The sequence below is a fragment of the Amblyomma maculatum genome, chromosome 1, assembly GCF_055883805.1.
Source record: "Amblyomma maculatum isolate TAMU_Amacu chromosome 1, ASM5588380v1, whole genome shotgun sequence".
NCBI lineage: Eukaryota > Metazoa > Arthropoda > Arachnida > Ixodida > Ixodidae > Amblyomma > Amblyomma maculatum.
In genome coordinates this window covers 464,177,881-464,200,274 of record NC_139344.1, presented here as the reverse complement: position 1 = coordinate 464,200,274, position 22,394 = coordinate 464,177,881, and the positions used below count along the sequence as shown (strand labels likewise).

General features: G+C 41.9%; 1 protein-coding gene across 1 annotated transcript in view; it reads left to right on the top strand.

Annotated features, from left to right (window-relative positions):
* Positions 1-13,330, top strand: part of LOC146209850 (thiol S-methyltransferase TMT1B-like) — a 111,134-nt gene extending 97,804 nt beyond the window's left edge. The window contains exons 2-3 of the mRNA XM_084604442.1: positions 1,148-1,297; positions 13,041-13,330. Of these exons, the coding sequence (XP_084460568.1) occupies positions 1,187-1,297; positions 13,041-13,274 (345 nt within the window). The 5' untranslated portion in view covers positions 1,148-1,186 and the 3' untranslated portion in view covers positions 13,275-13,330. The remainder of the gene's footprint in view (positions 1-1,147; positions 1,298-13,040) is intronic.
* The last annotated feature ends 9,064 nt before the right edge of the window (positions 13,331-22,394 follow it).

Sequence of the window (22,394 nt, the reverse complement as noted above, 5' to 3'; positions counted from 1 at the left end):
AGAATGCACGGATTCCTATGCATTTCTCTTCCTTAAGAAAGGGGCCACCGCTATCGGGTTCGAACCCGTGCAGTCCAATACAGTAACCGAGTATCTTAAACAATGGTCAACCGCGACGGGTAGAAGGCTAAACCAAGTATGCTGTATGTATATATCAGTGTATGGTTGATGGTCAATGCAACCATATTATCTAGTTATAGTTAGTGATAAGGTATTTGAGAAATAGCCATATATAGTTAAGCATGCAAAATATAATGATTAAACCGTGTGATGACGAGAGCAAGCATAATCCTATACTAATTATTTGTATATTGAAAATCGCAATCTAAAATGTATTGTGCTGTTATCAATGGATATCTACTGCAAGATCCGGTACAACCTGACAGTTTACCTAAATAATTAGCTACAATAATTAGCACTATCATTTGCCATTCTAATATGGTGCATTCCGCAGTGTCTCGTTGGATAGCTACTGCAGAGCACATTATAGTTAAACCCTTGCTTATAGTTCTAACCAAAGCGCACAAAGCAGAGCTTACACTCGATAATGTAGGTTTGAAAAATGTTGAACCCCAGCTGTTCTTTTTTCATGATTTACACACAACTTACACAACTCCATATTCTCGGTATAGGATGCTGTCAGCGCTACAACAGCCTTCTATGTTGCCTAAATTCAGCTAGAATCATATGATCGAGAGCATGCGAGTCGATAAGTATGCGAACTGATTGTTCTTTGTACTTGTGGCTGTTCCATCCATACCTACTGGAGGCAGGACCTGTCACGGATTTGCTTCTTTGAAACTGCGGGTGCCTAAGTGCTGGATGAGTGTATTCCGCTTTTGAAATCGTAATCACCTTTCTCAAACTCCTTGCTGCTTCGACAATTGCATGCATCACTGCTTCCAACGAAGCATGCCGCCGGTGTTCGCCGTAGCCACTTGTCCTAGATTGGACAGAGAGCCGCAGGCTCACACTTCCTTAGCACCAACAAATATCATTGCGCTAATTGTAATAACGGTGCCTAAATTTTAGACACTGATAGCTGACCGTAAAAAGGCTTCAGAGCCTTATTTGTGGAGGGGGTGATCAACGAGGAATATATGGTTTGTATTATGTCTGGATGAACATGCTGCTTACCGGCCGCCAGGTCCACTTGGAGAACTCGATCTGCGGTCATGGCGAAGATATGCGGGCACTTCCGGACGGCCACTTTGATGTAGTGCTCATGACATTCGTGCTCTGTTCCGCTGACAATGGTCACCAGATTCTCGACGAGGCGAAAAGAGTGCTGGTCAAGGTGGGTATTTTCCGCTATTCAGAATTAGTGCACCGGTTTCGGGCCACCCTTCACTTGCATGTACCCTGGCGCCTTTCCCTCGGCGTACTGCTCTTTAGTGATGTTTTTTTGAGCACAATAGTGCCCAAATGTTGTTACAGGTACAAGAATACGCCTTCTGCCAACATATATCACTAAATATGTTGTTTTCTGCATTAGTCTAAAAAAGAAATACAGATGAGACATGGTTTAAAACCGCTAGCAACACGGAGAAGAAAGGTAAAAAAACGCAACACAGCGCCGTTTTGTCTCACTTCTACTCTTCTTGTTTGTGTTGTCCGCACTGTTAAACCACATTTCAATTGTACGCAGCCCAACTTGCCCAGTTTTCTGCCCGCCGCACAAATTAATTTGCGGTCATGCAAAGTCCTTTCATGGGTTATTTACAGACTGTCGTCGCAGCTGCCAGCTGAAATCTGTGAAAGAGTGGGAGCCAGTCAGAAAATCGCATCTTCTTCCCTTAAAGTCGCTGTTCATTAATATTCATGCCTTCGGACTTTTTTTTATGGGCTTGCAACATTTCTGCTGATAACAGACATATTGAACAAGTAAACCTGAGCGATAAAGACGTGACTTAAGAAACACACAGGCACGAACAACGCGCAGTTTTGTTTTTGAATTTTGCAGAATCAAAGCGACTGTAGAACCCGAACATGCCCTTCCAGATACTCTTCTCCTGTCTCGATTGTGATACTGACGGCGCACTGATGCAGTCGTCACATTTTTGGCAATTAGGAAGACCTTATTGACCTCCATTTCAGTTTTGTCCCTTGCCCTACCGAGGAAGGTGGTTCAATCCAAACAGGGATCATATCTGCAGCTCTTGCAATGCAGATGTAAATTGCTACCTGTGCCGGTGCGCATAGACCTATTGTGTTCAAGGGCCCACTTATTGAAGCACCGGCCGGTTTGGCCGATGTATACCCGGCCGCAAGATAGATGTATCTGGTAGATAACCCCGGAAGCATACCTGGTGAACTTAGTCTAATGGTTTATCCTGCACGTGCTGTGCTCCGTGTCTCTTCGTTCCTTTTCTCTCGAAAGCAATGGGCAAACGTTTTTCAGCTTTACAGGTGCCGAAACTACAACACAGAACCCATATCTGCCTGCTACCTTTTTGATATTATGAGATAGACAGTGATTGATAATAAGGCATTACAACTGTAGGAATCTTGTCTTTGCATCATTCTTTCATTTCAGTGTTTTTTAACTTCTGAAGAATGCCTTCACATGAACTAAGAATTAAGTGCTGAGTGTAGCCCGAGGATTTGAGCCGCTGGACTTAATTCCGGAAACTTGATGAAATAAAGTGAGCACGTGACTTCTCAAGAGCAGAGAGACAACTGTTCATGATGATACTGTGTTTCACTAGTTGAGAGTGAGCACTCGTAAAAGGCAAAAGGCCTTTGTTAGCGCGAGGACAGTACGACCAGCAAACATGAGCTTCGGAGAAAAACAATTTAAGGCCAAGAAATTGGATCTTGTGGTCCCTTGTCAATCCGTGAGTGAAGTGTAAGCCTTGCCCCTCAGAGGGGAAGGAGTCAAGAATGTTAGCGACTACACAGTCGAGGTCAAGGTTAGAAGAGGAATCTAGGATCACAAGATAGTCGTCAACATAAGAAAATACATGTAGCACCGAATGCTTTAAAAGCTCTTGTTCCAGGCGCCTGTCAAAAGATGCCAAAAGCAGGAGCAACGGATGACCCAATACAAATGCCAGATTTCTGGACATAATAATGATCATCGTAAAGGCTAGCAGTAGAGCTGAGGTAAAAGTGTACAAGTTCTAGAAACTGGTCAGTGCTGATGCCGGCAGTGTTCCGGAAGTCTATTTCACCATGTTCGTCAATTTTGTTCCTGATTGCTTTAAACAGGCCGTCATGAGGGACGGAGTAGAATAAGTCCTCTACGTCAATTGAGAAGGCTGTACAAGGTGTTGGGATCCCTTTTTCTAGAACGGCCACCAGGTCCTTAGAGCTGCGGATGAGGAAAGGATCACACCCAACAAGCTTGTCGAGGTGTGTCTTCAGGAAGGAACCCCGAGCATGTTGCCAGCTCCCTCTCTCCTATATAATTGCCCGAAGAGGGCAATCCTTCTCGTGTGTCTTGCCAGTAAAAAATATTTCCAAAGAGCCACTCTCAGCTTTTGAAACGGCCAGCGCAACAGAATCGAGGTTCATTCGCTTCAGGAGTTGGATAGCTTGCCTTCTTTGGAATTTGATTCGGAACTCAACGGGTTTGAAGTTCTTTAAGACTGCTGCCTTGGCTTTTTCAGCAAACATTCCATGCGGCAGGACAATGAAGCCACCCTCCTTATCCGCTTCCATTATTGACAGGTTGTTAGCGCTAAGGTAGGACACAATTCTCCTAACAGGAACCTTCCGTTAAGTGAGACGACTTACGTTCCGCCTGTGTGTTTCTTACGTCCCATCATTTTCGTGCAGTTTTACTCGTTCACTTAGTGTGAACCAAATAGCCCTTCAGAGTGTATTACTTCAGGACAACAGACATAATGCTCTCCGGCTTAAAGGATTCGGTTATGCTGTTTGCACAGCATCATTGCTTTCTCGCACAACTTTGAAAGTCAGCTGCTTCGTTTGGTAATGATAATATTATAATAGTCATACCAGTATTATTACTTATCCTAGGGCATGCGACACAAGTGGTCTCCTAAAGCCTCCCACGTATTAAACGGCGGAAACACGCAATTATATTGACACGAATCATTCAAATCTTTTTGTGATTTTTCGACAGCCACCTGCATTCGGCATTATCTCTGTCATTGTAGCGCGCGGAATAATTTGTGAACTTTGCTTTTTCATTTTCGTTGTCGCGAGATGTAGCTTTATCATTTTCTTTGCTTCCGAAGATGCATCGAGGTGTATCTCGAAGATTCCAGGGACTCGCGTATGTTTCTACAATGTTCCGGGTTATTCTGGCCACCGTTTGCCGCTTTATCTCGATGTTTCTTCGCCTCCATTAAACTGAGCGTTAACGGGGCCACGACATTTGCAGTCCGACGACAGTCGAGCATGATTGCTGCGATCGACTCCGCCGTATTAGTTATTTTGTGGCTGAAAGTCAGCCTAAGGAAGTTGATTCCAGCCTGCGCTAGTATGTTCGTTTGTCGTCTACGGCATTGTTACTCCCACGTGACAATATAATGAAATCGTGTTTAAACAGTTTAATATAAAAGAGGAAAGGGATACCTCATTAAGATGCTAGCTCAAACAAACATGTACCAAAAAGCCTATAAAATCCGCATTCTGTCATTACAGCTTTTCATTGAGGTAGTACGCGCAGCCAAGCATAGATTGTATGTCATTATGCAGCTCAAACGGAATATACAATAAATCTCTCTATATTGAGCTGACTCTGTAATTGGACTCATTTATACTCTTCACAAGCGATGAACTACTATCGATGCAGCGAGACCGAGAAGTGGTAGACGTTACGTGATAAATACCTAAATTGTTTAGGAAAGGTAAACTTTATAATAAACCCAGTATCTCGGCATATATTTTAGCTATTATTTTGTTTTGGACCGAAGAATGTATTTATTTTAACACGTTAAAAAAAGAACATAACCTAATAGCAGCTAATTATTTTTCCATATGTTTTAGAGAGTCAGACAACTCAATAATTTTTATTTGGTCGAAAGGGCCGTGTGGGAACATAGTAGGGTCTTTTTTTATATTCCAAAAATACTTCAAGTGACAATTTCTATCGAAAACCTGTCAAACGCTGGCAAAAATAGTGTTTTAGAATGATCTAAATAATAGCCAAGCCCTAAATCATATCTAGGTTTAACGACCAGTGCAGGTTAGGATTAATCCTTACCTCCCAACGAACCACAGATTTACCGCGAACAGTGACGTCGTAGCACAGTAGGCTATACACAAATTATTGACAAGCATGTTACCTTCTGAATGTGTTATATTTTATCTATTACTTTCTATTACACAGACATAGGCCCGTAGCCATTTGAAAACGTGAAAGTGCGCACGCTATGAAAGGTACACAGTCCTAACAAACGCAGATACTCTAAATTACGTACAAATTTCAAGGCCTGCATTTGCAATGAGAGTGATCAGATCGATAAATGTAGAGCTGAGAGCTAGGAGCCATCCTTTAAATGGGCTACGAAAGCAGTTAAGTTTCAATTTGGATGGGCTGGCTTTAATCAGAATTCATGAAAATGAGTTCATAGCGCACACTGCTAGTGCTGAAATATTAGAAAGTACATCCGTGTAACTAATGGACAGGGCTGTGAAGGTAGTATCGTCAACTTACTGAAACAGGCATTTAGGTATAGGACTTGCGAGGTCAATAATTTAGGTGTTTAATAAAAACTGGAGTGAGTATGAACCCTCACGAGACGCCGGCTTTAATTTTCAGAAGGTCGCTCCTGGCTCACACTTATCTCAACGTATTGCCCATTCTCGGCTACAAAAAAAAAAAAAAAGATTTTGAAAAGCCCAAGAAAACACCACGAAAGCCCAGCATAGAGAGTTTACATAATAACCGGCTATGGCAAGCGATATCAAAGATCTCCTTAATATGCCGAAACAATGAACACGAAACTGTGTTACAGTTAAACGGTCGGTTCAACCTATAGAAAAAGTCGACAAGTGACATTTACAACCCTTTTTTTTTGTTTATTTATTTAGTAATACTGCAGGCCAATACTTTGGCCCAAGTAGGAGGGGCTATTTACAAGCAAAAAGAAGGCATAAAAAAGCGTATAAAATGTAACATGAAATGAACATAATGCCCTAAAAAGAACCACAAATGAAACGTCAACATCCCTAACTTGTACAAATATTATTTAGCAATGCAACCATGAAATCGCTGCACTAAAATACAACAATGGGGAGTGAATTCCACTCGTTCACCGTTCGAGAGAAAGAGCTGTACTTGTAAGCGTTTGTTTTGCGAAGATCGGTGCAAGCAGATACTCATGACTGTGTCGTATTCTCCTCGTAGAAGGCCGACATATGGACGCTGGTAGCGCCTTATTATTTTTTACAGAAAGAGTAGTATGGTAGTAGTACAAGACGACAAATTTTTCTGCGTATTTCGAGTGTCTGTATTTTATTTTGTATTATTATTGAGGACGGCGAATCCTTCCTGGTATATTTCCCGTATATAAATCGCACAGCTTTTCTCTGGACTCGTCCGAATTCTTTAGTGTCCTTTATAGTAAGCGGGTCCCAGAGTTCGGAAGCATATCCTAACTTATATCTCACTATTGCATTGTAGTCTAACATTTTAGTTCTTACAGGCACGTTTTTAAGCTTTCTCTTTATGAACCATAATGTTTTTAGTGCAGCTGAGCAAACATCTAAAATATGGGCGGACCACTTGAGCTTATTGTTAAGAATAACGCCTACGTATTTGTATTTGTCAACTTCGAAAGCAGTTCCATTTCCAAGTTAGTACGGAAAAATGTTAGGATATATTTTTCTTGTTACGCGTAAAAGTGCAGTTTTTTCCGCATTGAGCTCCATTACCCAATTGGAACACCAGTGAGTAATTTCTGCAAGGCATCTCTGCAACACATCATGATCATCATGGGACACAATTTCCTTGAAGATAACACAATCATCCGCGCATAACCGAATGGACCAGGAATAACATCAATCAAGTCAATATTATATAAAAAATAACAGTTACCTTTCACCTTACGTTTCACAAAGTTATACTAATACGGGAACAGATTATTAAGCTTATGCAAAAATTTGCCATTAAAAAGCACCTGCATTTTAAATGTGTGCTTAGCAAAGCAAGATAACAGGGGTATAGTTCTGGTACATATTTTGCGTAAAGCCTTTGTAAATAGGGCAATGATTACCGCTCTAATGCTTGAAGGAATAAAAAAAAACGATAACAAAACATAATTTCGTGCGTTATCAACGGATAATTCACCAACTTATTGCGCTTAAGATTTATTGAGCTTAGGCTGAAAACAATCGACGTTAATCATCATCAGCAGCAGCAGCAGCCTGACTATACCCACTGCAGGGCGAAGGCCTCTCCCATATTTCTCCAATTAACCCGGTTCTGTGCTAGCTGCATCCACTTGACCCCTGCGAACTTCTTAACCTCATCTGCCCACCTAACGTTCTGCTGCCCCCTGCTACGCTTTCCTTCCCTTGGAAAGATTAATAAGTCCTGTCTAATCAATAGCAAATACGCAGATTGTCACACGGTGGAGTTGGGGTACATGACGATAGATGCCATGGAGTTGAAATCTGGATCAGTTAGTACTAGTTCTTGAAAAAAGCCAGTAAAAAAGACGAACATAGAGAAGAGAAAAGGCACGCACAACGACTCAACTAACGAATGCTTTTTAGTGAAAGAAATACTCACCCGGTAAAGGTAGCAGAGCATGTGCAGAATCTAGAGATGAGCCATGCTCTAGCGCTGTCGGATGCTGTTGTCTTCTACTCAAAAAGAAAAGGACAGAACGTGTGTTTTGCCTTTTCTACATTTTCAGCGCCAAAACAGGGCGCAATATCGGTCTCATTGCCTCTAGACCTTTTGACACCTCTCAACCCAGACAACCATATCAGATCCAGGAGATGTCCATAAAATGCACCCCTCAAAATATTTAATATTCAGAGGATCTCCACAAATACCCACAATTGGTCCAGTGGATATTCCAGAGATGTCCCTATTGCCTCACAGTGGACGTCCACATGGACATTCATTATGATGTCTAGAGGACATTGCCAAATCAGTCTCTGGACATTGCATGGACATTGCCAAGATGTACAAGCATGCACTTTCAACGGAGCTAGGGATAGCTGTTGAGCAAACCACATAGCGTGAGTTATAGTTTTATTCACAAAAGGACTGCAAGCTTTCAAACACCTTCCCCTCTTCATGGGTTTCAGTTTGCGTCCGTGCTTGTGCCTCCTGGAAAATATGAAAGATGAAATGAACAATAGAGTGGGGTATTAAGAAATTTACAGGTAACAGAAAATAAATAGTCACAAAAGAAAGGCCGTATGCACAAAACAAACTTGTCTGAAGGCTGGCAATAGAACTTACAGCTATATAACAGTGAAAAAAAAAATGGATGTAAAACCTTTACGTGCGAAGAAAATAAGCCTATTAACATGCCCGTAGTTAAGTGAATAAAAATTTCACAACCTGTTGTCTCTGTAACAAGGATAGTTAACAATTTGTGTTCACTTCTTTTTCAATTAAGGTTAGAAGTTGTTTTAGAGTGTAAGCTGCACTATTTAGGCTACAACTTCAGATTTCACCTCGCTGGGACTGAATAACTTCAACCTAATTAAGCATAGGTGTCCACTAAAAACTGAGACATACTGTGCCTTCCTTTCCCCAAAAACCAACTAAAAAAAATTAAAAAATAGCGGAATGAAAAGGTGGTGTTAAGGCACTCTCGCATCTACTGTTAATTAGAAGCTTGAGCACCCCCCTAATTCAAACCGTGTACAGCCTTGGTAAACCATGCAAAATCACGCTTCCTTCGCTCATTTAAATTTATTCAAGCCATGCTTAAACAGGCATCTAACTGGTATGTACATACACAGTTTTGTACAAAATAGCGGCTAAATTTTCATACCTTGTTTTGCAAGCCTTTCCTGTTACTGTTTAAGACAGCATGGAGCATGTTGGAGCCATTTCTTTATAACTGCTTGCACATCATCCACTGTTGCAACATACTGCATGTTTGACCTTGCAGCCACTGAAACAAATACAGCAGTATAGTAGCTGTGGTTCATTATTAAAATACCAAAAAGAAGGAAAAATTGTTGCCAGCCACTGCAATTGCTATTTAATAACTTAAGCACCTGAGTACTGAGCTGCAGCCAGTGGAAATAAAGGAACAGGGAGAGGAAAACAAGGACAAGTAGAGCGTAATAACAGCAAGAAAGGAAAAGAGAGTTTCATACACTCTTCATAATATTCAGAAAAATATACAGTGTGAACAAGCTAGCACCGCACGCATAGCAAGACAACAATCTTATTCTCTGAAGTGAGCTAATAAAGGCCACTCTAGCTTTTCTAAAAAAAACTTGAACAAAAAATGGCAAAGCGGCAACCCATTTTGCGATGAAGGCATGCAAAAAGTGATGTTCGCAGCAAGTGCTGTTGGCCTGGGCGTGTTTAGGAGGCTTCTGCAGTCGCGCGGCAAATCTGCAAAGCAGCTATGCTTTGACAGCTTTTTAAGCAGGGATGTCGCGGCCTTCTGCGTAATGTTCTCTTCTAGTATCCACTCCCGCAAAATACATTTTATGTCAATATCAGCAATGTCACTCGCACATTTGCTAGGCGTTGGACGCGCGCAAAATGGCTCGCCGCTTAAAGAAAAAGCTAGAGGTTCCGATGACGCAGGCGATCCTTGCGCGGCGGGAATAAACTCTGGGTCAAACATGGCAGAGGTGGGCTCCGGGCTGTCATTGCGGGCTAGCTCTCCAACTACCATTTCTGGTTTATGCGCTTCTGCACACTCGTCGGGTTCACCAAGAGCAGAAAACGTGGCACGAGTATTCCTCGCAGCTGCCCGTGCTGCCCATGTCTTCGCTCTTGCTTTAGGCATAGCAGAAAAAGTCGTGCTCTTAGGTGATGCTGAAACGTATACGTACCTTTGAAGAAACATACTTCACGAACAAGGCAATGCAGGGCGATTAACAGCTTGAAATGACTGCTGCTGTCAACTTCGTCAGCGAAGATGTGGCCGTGTGACGCGCGTGCGACGATATGCGGCTGGCAGCAATTCAGAGAGCGGTCGAGGCGATGTGAGCTTGTGTCAGCCATGCAACATATGCATGCCAGGCACAATGACACTTCCGGCTTCCAGGGATCGCTTCCGGTTGTACAGGAATGTACTGGTAGGGTGCATAACTATTACACCAAGCGCGAGCTGCAATACTCGGAAGCGCCAAGATTAGCAGACGTCCCCAAAATACGACGACGCCACTCGCGACCGCTGGGTGTATAGCAATAGGCATGTACTAAGGCATGAGTCATCTGTGGACACACGTCCGCGTTGCACTTAAATTGACCGCGTCTTCTCGCTCGCACGTGCATTATGTTATTGTGTTGTGGTGCTGCGCAGCGTAGGCAGGGAAGGGAACGAGATGAACGCCGCGGACGCCATGAAAGAAGAAAAAAAAAAAGGCGTGCTACTCCGCGCTAATTTTGTGGTAGAGTTGCCGAAGATCTCATGAAAGTGACAGCGCGTCGCCCAATAAACGCATTATTCATGTTCATAACAAATGTATCACATAACAAGTCTGCAGGCAAGGCATTTAGTATTTTTCGCTCGCCACAAAGAATGCACTATTTCTTGATCGCGAATGTAGGCAGGCAGCGAGTCTCTCCAACGTCCTCTTCAACCTCTCCGGCACGAGCAAGGAGCTGCCCACGTTTTTATCATGCACTGTGGCATGAGTCATCTGCGGACCGCGTTTTCTCGGTCGCGGGAGGGGGGGGGGGGGGGGGGCTGTGCAGAGGAGGCAGAGAAGGGACAACAGGGTCTTGAAGATGAAATTGAGGGGCTTTACTTTAAGACTCTGCCTGCCTTTCCACTTACCTCTATCCGGTCCGCACAACGAGCTACCCCCACGTTTTTCTCTGGTAGCGCCCGGAGACAATGAACCACATCAAATCAGTCAAATTTCCAGGAAGCTCAACTCACGGGCACGTGCTCACGCACAGTACGCTACGCAAACACGATCCAACACCACGGCACGAAAAATAAACTGCATTAAAATGCTATTAAATTACTGGATATTTCGATTATTTAATTTCTTACGGCAATTTAAATTTCGCACCTTGTGACATTTTTGCAATAGCATATATTAATGTAGTCGACAATTTGAATATGTTAGTCAAATCTACATATGGTATTTATCAGCGGAATTCGGTAGCTAAAGAAAAAAAAAAAGTTTAGTAGGCCGGTGCGGTAACATTCACGTTTGGCTAGTGCGCGCTGCCTGAAATTGCGGCGAACCTCTAGAAACACAATCTAGATGTGTCAGCAAAACAGATGTTTCATTAGTCCGAATCAAAATTTGAAGTACAAATTTGCTGAACTATGCATGTCCACTGAAAGTCACATTATAACATCGAAGTTGTGTACACTGTGTGATATCTTCACGACCACGCAAAGGTAAGGTCATGAGGATATCCACTAAAAGATGATCTTTTAATAATGGACGCATGGACATCTCATGGGTGTACAAAAATGACGTTTGATATTGAGACCTTTTGTGAAGATCCTATGGATATTGCTGGTTGTGTGGGAAGGTATTTAAAAGAGACGAAAGTTTCCTAGTAGTAGAGCCGGCATTCTGAAACCTGTTTCGGAGATGTATGCGTTTAGCGTGGCGAATCATTGCATTTACAAGATTTCAGGTTTGCTTAAAGCTAGACCTAAACAGCGTTCAGGCTGTTGCTGTTCGCTACTGGCCAAGCAAATATCTTGTTTTTTCGCAGATACTGCAGTATATCATTGCCCATTCGTATTATACATTGCGCTGCTTTATGTTAATTTTGCTCGTTTTTTTTTTCAGATGTCTACAGCAGCGAGCTTGTCATATATACCTATTGGCGACATATTTTCCAAGAAGCTTTTCTGATCACACTCCGATACCATTTGGCAGATAAATTTAAGATCACGGATAGATCACAGATAGTCCTGTGTTCGCAGCACCTATTAATAATTTGCCGATCAGTTTTGTAACTAGGTGGTTGGACTTGAGACTTACGCTAGATAGAAAAACGATGGCCGTATTCAGAGGAGCTTTACGCTCACTCTAGCAGGGAAATTGCCTCCTTGAAACATACGAGATGACGCCAAGTTTTTTCGTAGAATACAGAAATTTGAACGCATTTGCGTAGTCACAAAGCCTTCGATTAGAGGCCAGAAGATAAGCGTAAGTGCTTAAAAATTAACAAAAATGAGGATTTAAACCGGTAAGAAGAGCTGCATCATGAAATCTCTTCATTTAGCTGTAGAGACGTATAATAATCAAGCGAAGACGCGAAAGAATAGCTAAAGTACAAGTGAGAACCAGCAGGCTGCAAACGACTTAGTTTCTGTGAACAGCGAGAGGTACAGGGATCGATATCCCGCACCTCCACGAAGATGATCCGTGGCAAGATAAGGCCAAGAGATTACTCTAAGATGACTCCGCACACAGCACACAGGAACACAGTAGCGTTAACCGGGCACCAACCGACACTGCTCGCACGTCGTCTTCACCAAAACTCAAGAGCTTTTTCTTCTGCCGTCCTCATGCAGATACCAGTGCACGCACCGCCTAATGTAGCAATATAAAGTAACGATCGAAGTAAATATGGCACAAGGGATCGCGACACAGTCCTTGTGAGCTATCACGTGTCACAAAAAAGGACAGTCGCAACGTAGACATCACGGAAGGAAGACGACGGCAACTCGACTCTTTATTCCATTCTTCCTATGGCTTCCTTTCCTTTCGTTTCTTCTTTTATTTCTTCCACTATCTTCGTTTTGTGATGTCTATGCAGCGCATTGTTTTGTTTTTTTTAGATTATGCATCAAGGACCCCCTCCCCCCCCCCCCCCCCCTTCCTTCATCTCCGAGCGTATTACGTCTCTTCTCTTATTGAGGCATCGCGTTTGTTCAGACGATAAGAAATATTTTAGTATGTCTAAACATTCACTTGTGTTTTATTTATTTCAGGGTGGACGGTTGATATTCGCCGAGCATGTAGCTCATCCGTGCGGAACATTAGCAAGGCGGCTGCAGGACCTGACTAGCCTCTTTTCCAGAGGTGTCACGTGCGGCTGCCGCCAGAACCTCGAGACATGGAGCATCTTTGAAAACGGCGGATTCGTGACACTGGTCATGAAAGAAGTTCATCTGAACTTACCTTTACCATTCAGCCGTACCTTGTACGGCTTTGCAGAGAAATAAAAGCGGTACGAATTTTTCCGATGGAAGCAAGGTGCACGTGCAACTTGTTTATACATTTTCCCCCATAGAGAGAGAATGACAAATCTTTAAAAGCTCCTACGCTTCAGTGAAAAAATAGGCGTGCGAGAACGGAAATATATATTGTACTCACGGTAGTAAAGAACTGCTATATGCTAGTCGCCATGAGTTTCCCGACAGCCAAAGGGGATGCAACTTTTGCTTATTCATGAAGACAACCTCTGTGCCTGCTCGCACAGTCTCAAAAAACAGTTTTTTTATTCATCAGTCGAACTTGATAATGCTTGAGCCTTCCAAGCGCTCATTTCACTGGAGTTAGGCATTTACTGCGCGACACAACCAGGAAATCGTAAAGTAGCAAGCCACAACATTGAATCTCTCGAGCAACGCGTCCATGATGGACTGAGACATTGCAGGAGCAGTTGAATTTTATGCAAAGATACCTGAAAAACCTTAGACACGCTTTAACCGAGCATAATATTTTCAGTCTTCACGTGCATGAAATCGCCGATACTTGGTGTTTATTTGAATATCTGTGAATATGTTTTCTTCTGAAAGAACATTAAAGATGCCTTCTTCTGCAGGCAACACATAGTGATCAGTACTTGAGCCATGTTTGACAGCAACCTTGATCTATCCACAACGTCTGACTACCATATTCGCCTGCGGCGTTCACTAGCGAGTCTCTGCAGCTGGCTTCGAAATTCCTCATTTTTCCGGCGTTCGAAACGCATATTTGCTCATCAGGGTGCTGAATACCATCAGGAATAGCTCCGACTTTGCAGCGTGCTGAATGAATTTGTTCTTATTACCAGCTGAAATGGTTAGACCTTAACTTAAAATTACTTCACTTGTTTCATTTCTTTCATGAATGAAAGATAGAACTGTGTCAAAAAAGGCCTGACGAGGTCGCAGTTCTCTGATACAGTGTACGGAGCGGAACACTGCAGAAAACAAATGCTAACAGGCAATTACAGCAAACAGCATAATTACAAAAAACTGCGCTATAATAGCCCATATTTTTCAAGTAGGAACATAAAGTATGCTGTACACTTAAAAAGAAGCAACCATTTATTTTACCGCACCCTTCATCCGTCATAACATTCTTTTTATGCCCTCAGGCAATAAACATCGCAAAAATAAAAAAAAAATACACTACCAAAATTCGTTCAGTACACATCAGATGATAAAAAGTTGCATTCGTTAAAAACAGAACGATAATTGATATCTAATTATTTTATGTCAGTGAGTATCAATTGCTTTTTCATGTCTCTTTATAATTTGCTTTTAGGCACGTGAAACATGGAACTTGAATGGATGGGCTATTCAAAACTACATCTGATGAAAACTTATTAGCATATTTTTGAAACACCTGGAAATTGCATTTTCTGCTACATTGAAATGCTATAGAATGTTTCAACTTTGGATTCAGCTGCTCGGACCATTTTTGATCCAGAAGGTATGCCAGTGCTATTAGTATGTCGACCATCAGCAACATTGCTTCTTGCCCCATGTGCTGCACAATGAAGCCTGTCTTTTCGTTCTCAGCATTACGTCTTCGTACATGTTAAGATGTCGCGACAACTTTGCCTACACTGGGGAGAAGAAATGCACGGACAACGAGGCGTGCAGCGGGAAAGCCTATTTCAACATTCATTTCTGTTCCATTCGAAGAAAACTATATGCATCAAAATTTTAGAAAACGAATTTGGCGATCTCTTGCGTTAGAGTTGACATCGTTTGTGCTTCTTAAGATAGAATAAACATTTGTTAATGCTGAAAATGCACTTTTTTCACTCCTCAATGTTTTTATTTCAACAAATCCATCGCCCACTGAGACATATCTTGCACGTAACAAAATTCGGCAACCGTGCAGCAGACAGAAACCTAACTCGGAGCCTTCTTATTTTTTTGTTTTTTGCGTCTGCATTTCACAGACAGATGTCGCTCAAGCTAATTTCCTCACTAGCCGAAGACACCGCACGACCGCTTCCGATCTTCTGCTAGAGCTGTCATGAAAGTGCTTCGCATCTTCATGACTACCTATAAACGTCGCCTTGACATCTGCTGCACGTATATGCTGCCCAGGCTACATCGGAAAGGCATAAATATTGTCGGAATCCACTCGGAATTGCTCCAGCAAGCAGATAAAAGTAGTATCCGATATTATTTACCCGCGTTTCCTAAGGGGGGTACCAGACATTAATCGTAATTGCACTTCATGTTTTCTTTTTATTTGCCACTGCCGTATTATTTTCTGTTTATTTTATATGTGCTGTCTATTTAAAGGCATGACCATTGTTATGAAGGCAATCGAAGATATCAAACATGACGTGAGCTCTGAAACGCAGTTGGCTAAACATAGTGTACGTTCCTTTTTTCTCACTATACTTAGCAACTTCAGGAATGCTCTATCAGGAGATCAAGGTATGACTGCGAAAGGAAAGAGAACACATTATGACTGTGATGCCTTGAAGCAAGAAAACAAAGACCTGATCAAGAACTTGACAGTAGGTATCATTGCTGAGCTAGAGGAGAACAGTTAGCTGAGCAATGCAGGAATAAATGTCGTACAGCTCACAGTCCGAACAACAGGAATTGTATTGCATATTGCAGATGCCACCCAACATCACCTCCACCCAGCCAATATTGATATTTTTCACACTGTCAAGACGGACAACAATCAGGCGATTAGCTTAGTATTTATATTCACGGCCTGATGCAACAAACCTGTACCATAAAGTACTGAAAAATGCAACCTTGTCGACTACATTGCAATAGACTACAAATGGTTTGGTCACCGGCTCTGCGGGAATGAGCTTGTAACACAAAATAAGTCCGCTACTGCAAGTCAGAGAAAAAAGAAAGGCACACAGTCTCGCTTAAAACAGTTCTGGTACGGTCCCGTGGTCATGACAATACCTAAGGCTTCAACCGAAGAGACTGATTATGTTCCACTTAAATTGACTCCTTATTCGGCTGACTGTAACTCAGGAAATAGCCAAGGAGCTCGGCGACTGTTTAAAGTTGGCGAATACACATCTCAATTAAGGATTAAGCCTTCGATGAAATAACCTGGTAGAATGCGGAAACAGAGGCTAGTTGGTACAATCATTCGAGATACATCTCGGCCGTCTGCGAGACGAGTAAAGTAATAAATCCACGCCTAGTAGCTAAGACTTCATGGCCGCGGCTAATGGCAGTAACAAAAAAACATTACAAAAGTTTGTGGCTTTACCATCAGGATCAGGTCACAACCTTAAAAGGCAAAAAATTTGTAAATAACGTCATACGTCCTGCACAATTAAGTATTGTTCTTCTTCAACTAGTGTTAAATAGAAAGAAAGAGAATAAGAGCCTTTTCATGCCTTCTAAATTCAACAAATCTTACACTCGATTGAAGCATGCAGATCATGAAATATTATTTTATATTGTAATCGGCTGTAATTAGGGTGGACCAGTTAACCTACTTGCTGGTAGCTACCGCACAATCATAACTGTGTCAATTTCATTTTAAAACATGTCATTGCCATGATTACGACGCTGTGCAAATACTATGGTATAATTTGTCTTATATAAACCGACCAACAAGTCTTAACGGATGAGTCAACATCCTGTTAATAGGCACGTCGGTTTGTACACAGTTAGCTGAATAATATTTTTGTCGAAACGATATTGATATATTCAGTTTCAAATCGACGCGACTGTTTTTCTGGTCTTTATTTTCACCTCATGAGAACTCGGCCAGTATGTTTTCACGGTTTTGAGCATGCACTGTTTTCTAACAGGCATGGCAAGAAACGTGGTGGCTAGGAAAGAGTTGCCTAAATTGAGGACCACATTTGTCCGCTAAAATGAGACAGGAAGCTTGCAGTGTATGTCAGTGAAAAAATACTTGTTAAAAACATTTTCGTATAAATCGCAAAAAACATTGCCTCTATCAGGATATGTAATGCGAGAAAAAATAAACGATTATCCGTAAGGGTAGCATACTGAATTCAAAGTAAGGCAAGCGTAGCATGATGGAAAAATACAGCGCAGAGAAGGACGAGGACAAAATGAATGTCTTCATTTTGTGTCTTCATTTTGTCCTCGTCCTTCTCTGCGCTGTATTTTTCCATCATGAATAACCAACACGCCCAGACTGCTACGGTATTGAAGCGTAGCATGAGGTGGTACGTGAGGAAGTTTGCGAAGACCGAACAAAAGAAGGTGGCAGAGGACGGAACTGATTGGTAGTATGTGTGAGACCCTTGCCTTTGAGTCGCTTTATTCGGTGTTGTTTCAGTTCCCGAAACATCGGTTCGCGCGTAGACGAACATTTATTATCAATATATGCCCAGCCCAGCTCAACATCACACATTACTAGAATTTTATGTCACGAGATTTGTAAATGTTAACAGGCCGTTCCCCTTAACCTGTACCTGTTCTTGTAAAGGAGACCTCGTGGCTATGAAAAACATCAATTATATATATATATGTTTTCATTTCACTTTGCATGTGTGACCATTTCGTAGTCTTTGTAAAAAAAAACACTTTCACACGCGTGATTAAGCAGTAAATACAATCAATAAACGGCTTCACATCCCTCGAATACAATTAGGAAACTTGAAAGCTGGTTATAAAGATTAAAGCCTCTGTGGAAAATTTTCAATATTTTTGGACATTTTTGTCATGGTATATTGTGTAATGCTTTTGTTTCAAAAGTCAATCAGCTTGAACGGCTGTATACATCAGATCACCCACTAGGCTACACTAATTGTCGAAGACAAGCACAAGAAAATTGTCAGGCGTATAAAAAGTAAGCAGGCTGGCGTTCTAACACGCTAGAAATTACTCCAAAAACGTTTTAAAATTGAAATTCCTCCTCTATGCGGTTGCTCCCGCAACTTATTTAATATGCATCTGTCTTGTAACCTGAAGAATAAATAAAGGTGTTTGGACTTGCTTTTAAACAGGCCCCTTTTTTAGAGCGTGCAACATGAGGATTAAGAGATAGCTGGTTCGTGCCTGGCCAGCTCTTTTATTAACGTTTTCTCAACAAAAACTTACAGCCATTTTCAGGCTCGTTTTTCGAGAGAAAGGTTAAATCCACAACATACATTTATCAACACTGCACAGCCATTGCCTACGTAGGCATTCTCTTAGCTTTATTAGGCCACATCGTTCACGATTGAAATGCGTAGGTATTAACGATTCAACACTGTCAGATGTGTCCGGCAAGTCATTATGCTGGGCAACTCCTGCCTATCATACACATAAAGAATATTTCTAACAGTAGTGACCGTGCCGAAAACATTAAGTAGGCAGATGACAAAAATTTATTTCTTGCTTCAGCTGTCAGACGCCACCCGATACACAGTGCACACCGCCTAGTCTCATAACTCGCAAAGTGCTCAGACATGAATTTGTAAAAAAAAAAATTAAACTGTTTTTTTCTCAATACTCCTTAGTGGAACCGTCAGCTAGTACTCAGATTCTCGAAAATCATTCGGTGTGACGTGCTGTAGCCCAGTAACATGGGATGCTCACAAAGCAGTCTTTGTTGAGCACTTTCAAAATTTTTCGAAATAACTTTATGTCTCATGTGTGTTCTGCATCCCAAAAATCAATATTAAATTCTAGTACGCCTTGTCTATTCGAACCTGATATATTTTTTTCTTGTTTTCCAGAGGGAAGCATTATCCACGTACCTTTCATAGTACCATTTTATCAAAAGGGGTAATTCTTTTTAAAATGTTGTGCAAATAAAAAGCAGCCTAAAATACTACTCAGCGGGACGATTACTCTTACTGATTGTACTGCGGAAATTTGACCTGCAGTTGCCAAGAACTGAGATTTTTAAAGATGGTGTGAAACATTTCTATCATGCTCATTATTTTTCTAGCAATTAGGTTTTATTGAAGAGTTTCATTATAATTAAAGTTGAATTATTACAGTGTATTCCGTGATAAATAGCGGTGTTTCACATTGTCGTATCATAGTGTTTACACTTCACTGTTTCCTTTATTTTTGCTCTGTCTAGTGATATGCCTTTATTCCTTGTTGTCGTCCTTTGAAAGACTGAATGTACTTTGTATTCTCGTGAATTGTATTCTTCTGTACTCCCAACGCCTGCCTAAAGCCTGGATTCAGGCTAGCAGTATGCAATAAATAAATAAATAACAATAAATGGTTTTGAAAAATCAAGAAAAAGATCGAACACTATGGTTTTGTTCAAAAGTTCGCAATAATCGATCGTTCTGTGCAAAAAATGTCTGCTCTTTTGACTTGTTGTTATGAAAAGCATATTAGGCTGAACATATAAAATTATGAAGTTCAATAAATGAGGGCTTATAAATAAAATTTCAGAAATATTTCTTCCACATCTTCATAAAACGGATAAAATGGACACAAGACAGTAAATTCACAAAAACTTGGTGCAGCTGAGCTTAAGTAAGCTCAGTTAGGCTAGCGAAAAGTTTGTTCAGCTTGGTTATGCTGTGTTAAGCCAGGTTGGATTTGTAGTTAACATAGTTTGCAGAGCGAGAGATTGATTAGGCATAGCCCGGTAGCCTACATGCTTATTAGCCACGTAAGGTATCGATCCTAATATTCTGGATAAAGTTTTCATGAAACAGCAAAACTAAACCTTCTTGATGCTGGTGGTCAGATATGGCCTGCAGTGGTTTAACTCCTCCATCCCTGTTTGCTTCCGGCAAGGAAACGCAGCCGAAGCACTGGTTCTATCGTGCAACTCCTCAATGGCTATCTGCGAATCTCAATTAGACATCACAACCGGGTCTAGATGACGCGAATGTGTTGAAAGCATTTTGAAGCGTGCTTATATTGTATAAGCGTGCTAAAAAATAAAAAACAATGTTGTATATATGCGATCATATGCAAAGGTGCGGATAAAGTTTGCCAGGTGTGAGAAGAAGCAGCAACAAGTGCGCGAAGTAGAACCGAGGGCGTAGAAGAGGAAAGAGTCGCCGGTTCTGCGCACTTCACATGTGAAGAAGAGGGCCACAAGAAGTGGGGGAGCGCCGCCGGTCCACGCACCGCAACTGATAAGAAGGATCCTTGCGCCGGCTCCTAGGATCGCACCAGACATCGCATTGTGGTGCCGATGACTTCAGCTCGAAGAGGTAAATAAATACTTCGCTTTATTAAAATCTGGTCATTTTTATTTTTTTCTAGCTATTAAATCTGCGGTTTGCATATAGGCGAAAATGGCCAGTCAACAATCAACAAATGGAAATATGTATGCTACCAGATGCTATTGGCAGGTGTTATCTAATATCCATGGTATCAAAAGCACTGGTCTTATTAATCGCCAAAATCTGCACACACAATGCGCCATAGCTGCATTTTTGAAGACTGGCTTTAAACACGCTGTTTGCTCATATCGCATCCTAAGTAGAGGTAATTCGAAGTATTTCTATACTATAACACTTCAAGCATTTGCTACTTAAGAGCCTCTGAACTAGATTCTGCCTTTGTTTTCAAGTTACAGTTTCCGAGTTGCAGATTATGGTTTATTGACTCTTAAGAGCTCCTACGCGGCGAGTGACATAATGATACAGCAAACAACGCTATTATAAACAGCAAGAACGTTTCTTGTGACAGTGGAGAAGAATGGGAATTTCGGAAAGGCATGAAATAACGTAGCACAGAACAATTATAAATACACTGTGGCCATCATGCTATATCAAGGAAACGGGAGCACTGTACTGCAGATAATGGTTTAGCAACTTATAAAAATGTTACAATTGCAAGGCGGTACTTCAAAAGGTTATGCGAAAGCGTTTGACTGCGTAGATCACAGTAGATTGGGGCAAGCTCTCCAAGAGATGGGAGTTCCAATTCACCTCACCTGTCTCCTCAGGAACCTGTATGAAGGGCAAGAGGCCACAGTCAGAACGGGGCATGGTCTTACTGTTTGGTTTCCGATCGAGAAAGGAGTGAGACAAGGCTGCATACTGTCGCCCTGCCTATTTAACCTACATGCTGAGTGCATCATGAGGAAGGCCGGTCTGGACGAGTCTTCAGCTGGAGTGACGATTGCTGGAAAACGTATCAACAACCTTAGATATGCGGATGATACCACTTTAATGGCAGAAAGTGAAGTGGAACTCAAGAGACCTCTGATGCGCGTACAAGAAGAGAGTGAGAAGTTTGCGCTTAAACTCAACATTAAAAAGACAAAGATCATGGCGTCTTGCCCTATCAAGTCCTGGAGCATCAATGGACAAGAAGTGGAAGCTGTGACAGATTTTCTCTTCTTGGGCTCCAAGATTACCTCGGAAGGAGACTGCCGCCATGAAATTAGGAGACGCCTGCTTCTGGGAAAGAGAGCCATGGCTAGCCTTGACCGCCTAGTAAAGAGCAGAGACATTAGAATGCCAACCAAGATCCGTATAACTCGTGCTATGGTCTTTCCAGTTGTGATGTATGGATGCGAAAGTTGGACTGTGAAGAAGGCTGACCGCCGAAGAACTGACGCGTTTGAATTGTGGTGCTGGCGGAGACTCTTGAGAGTTCTTTGGACTTCCAGAAGATCAATTCAGTCGATATTGTCGACCATAAACCCTGACAGCTCATTGGAGTTTCAAATTATAAAGTCAAAGCTCAGCTACTTTGGTCATCTGATGAGAAGAGAGGAGTCGCTGGAGAAAGATTTGATGTTGGGAAAGGTTGAGGGTCACCGGAGAAGGGGTAGGCAGCGAACGCGATGGTTAGATGGCATCCTAGAGGCGCTGCAGATGAAGTTATGTGATGTTAGGAAGATAGTGAGAGACCGGAAAGCGTGGCGTGATATGGTCCATAGGGTCACGAAGAGTCGGACACGACTGAACGACTGAATTGAACTGAACTTCAAAAGGGGCGGGCACTACGCTGTCAGTTGAACTAAAGGGTAAGATAACGTAAGAGCTGGTTTTTGAATTCGACCGGATCGCTGCTCAGATGTAATCATCTCAGGCAGCCCTTTGCACAGCTCAATGACGAAAGGCGAGAAGGAGCCTAATGTATAGATTTAATATAGCGTCATTGGTTCCAACACTCTGGTTAGGCGATCGCAAAATTCCAAAAGGTTCTGGGATGAAACTTTGGCAAAGAAAT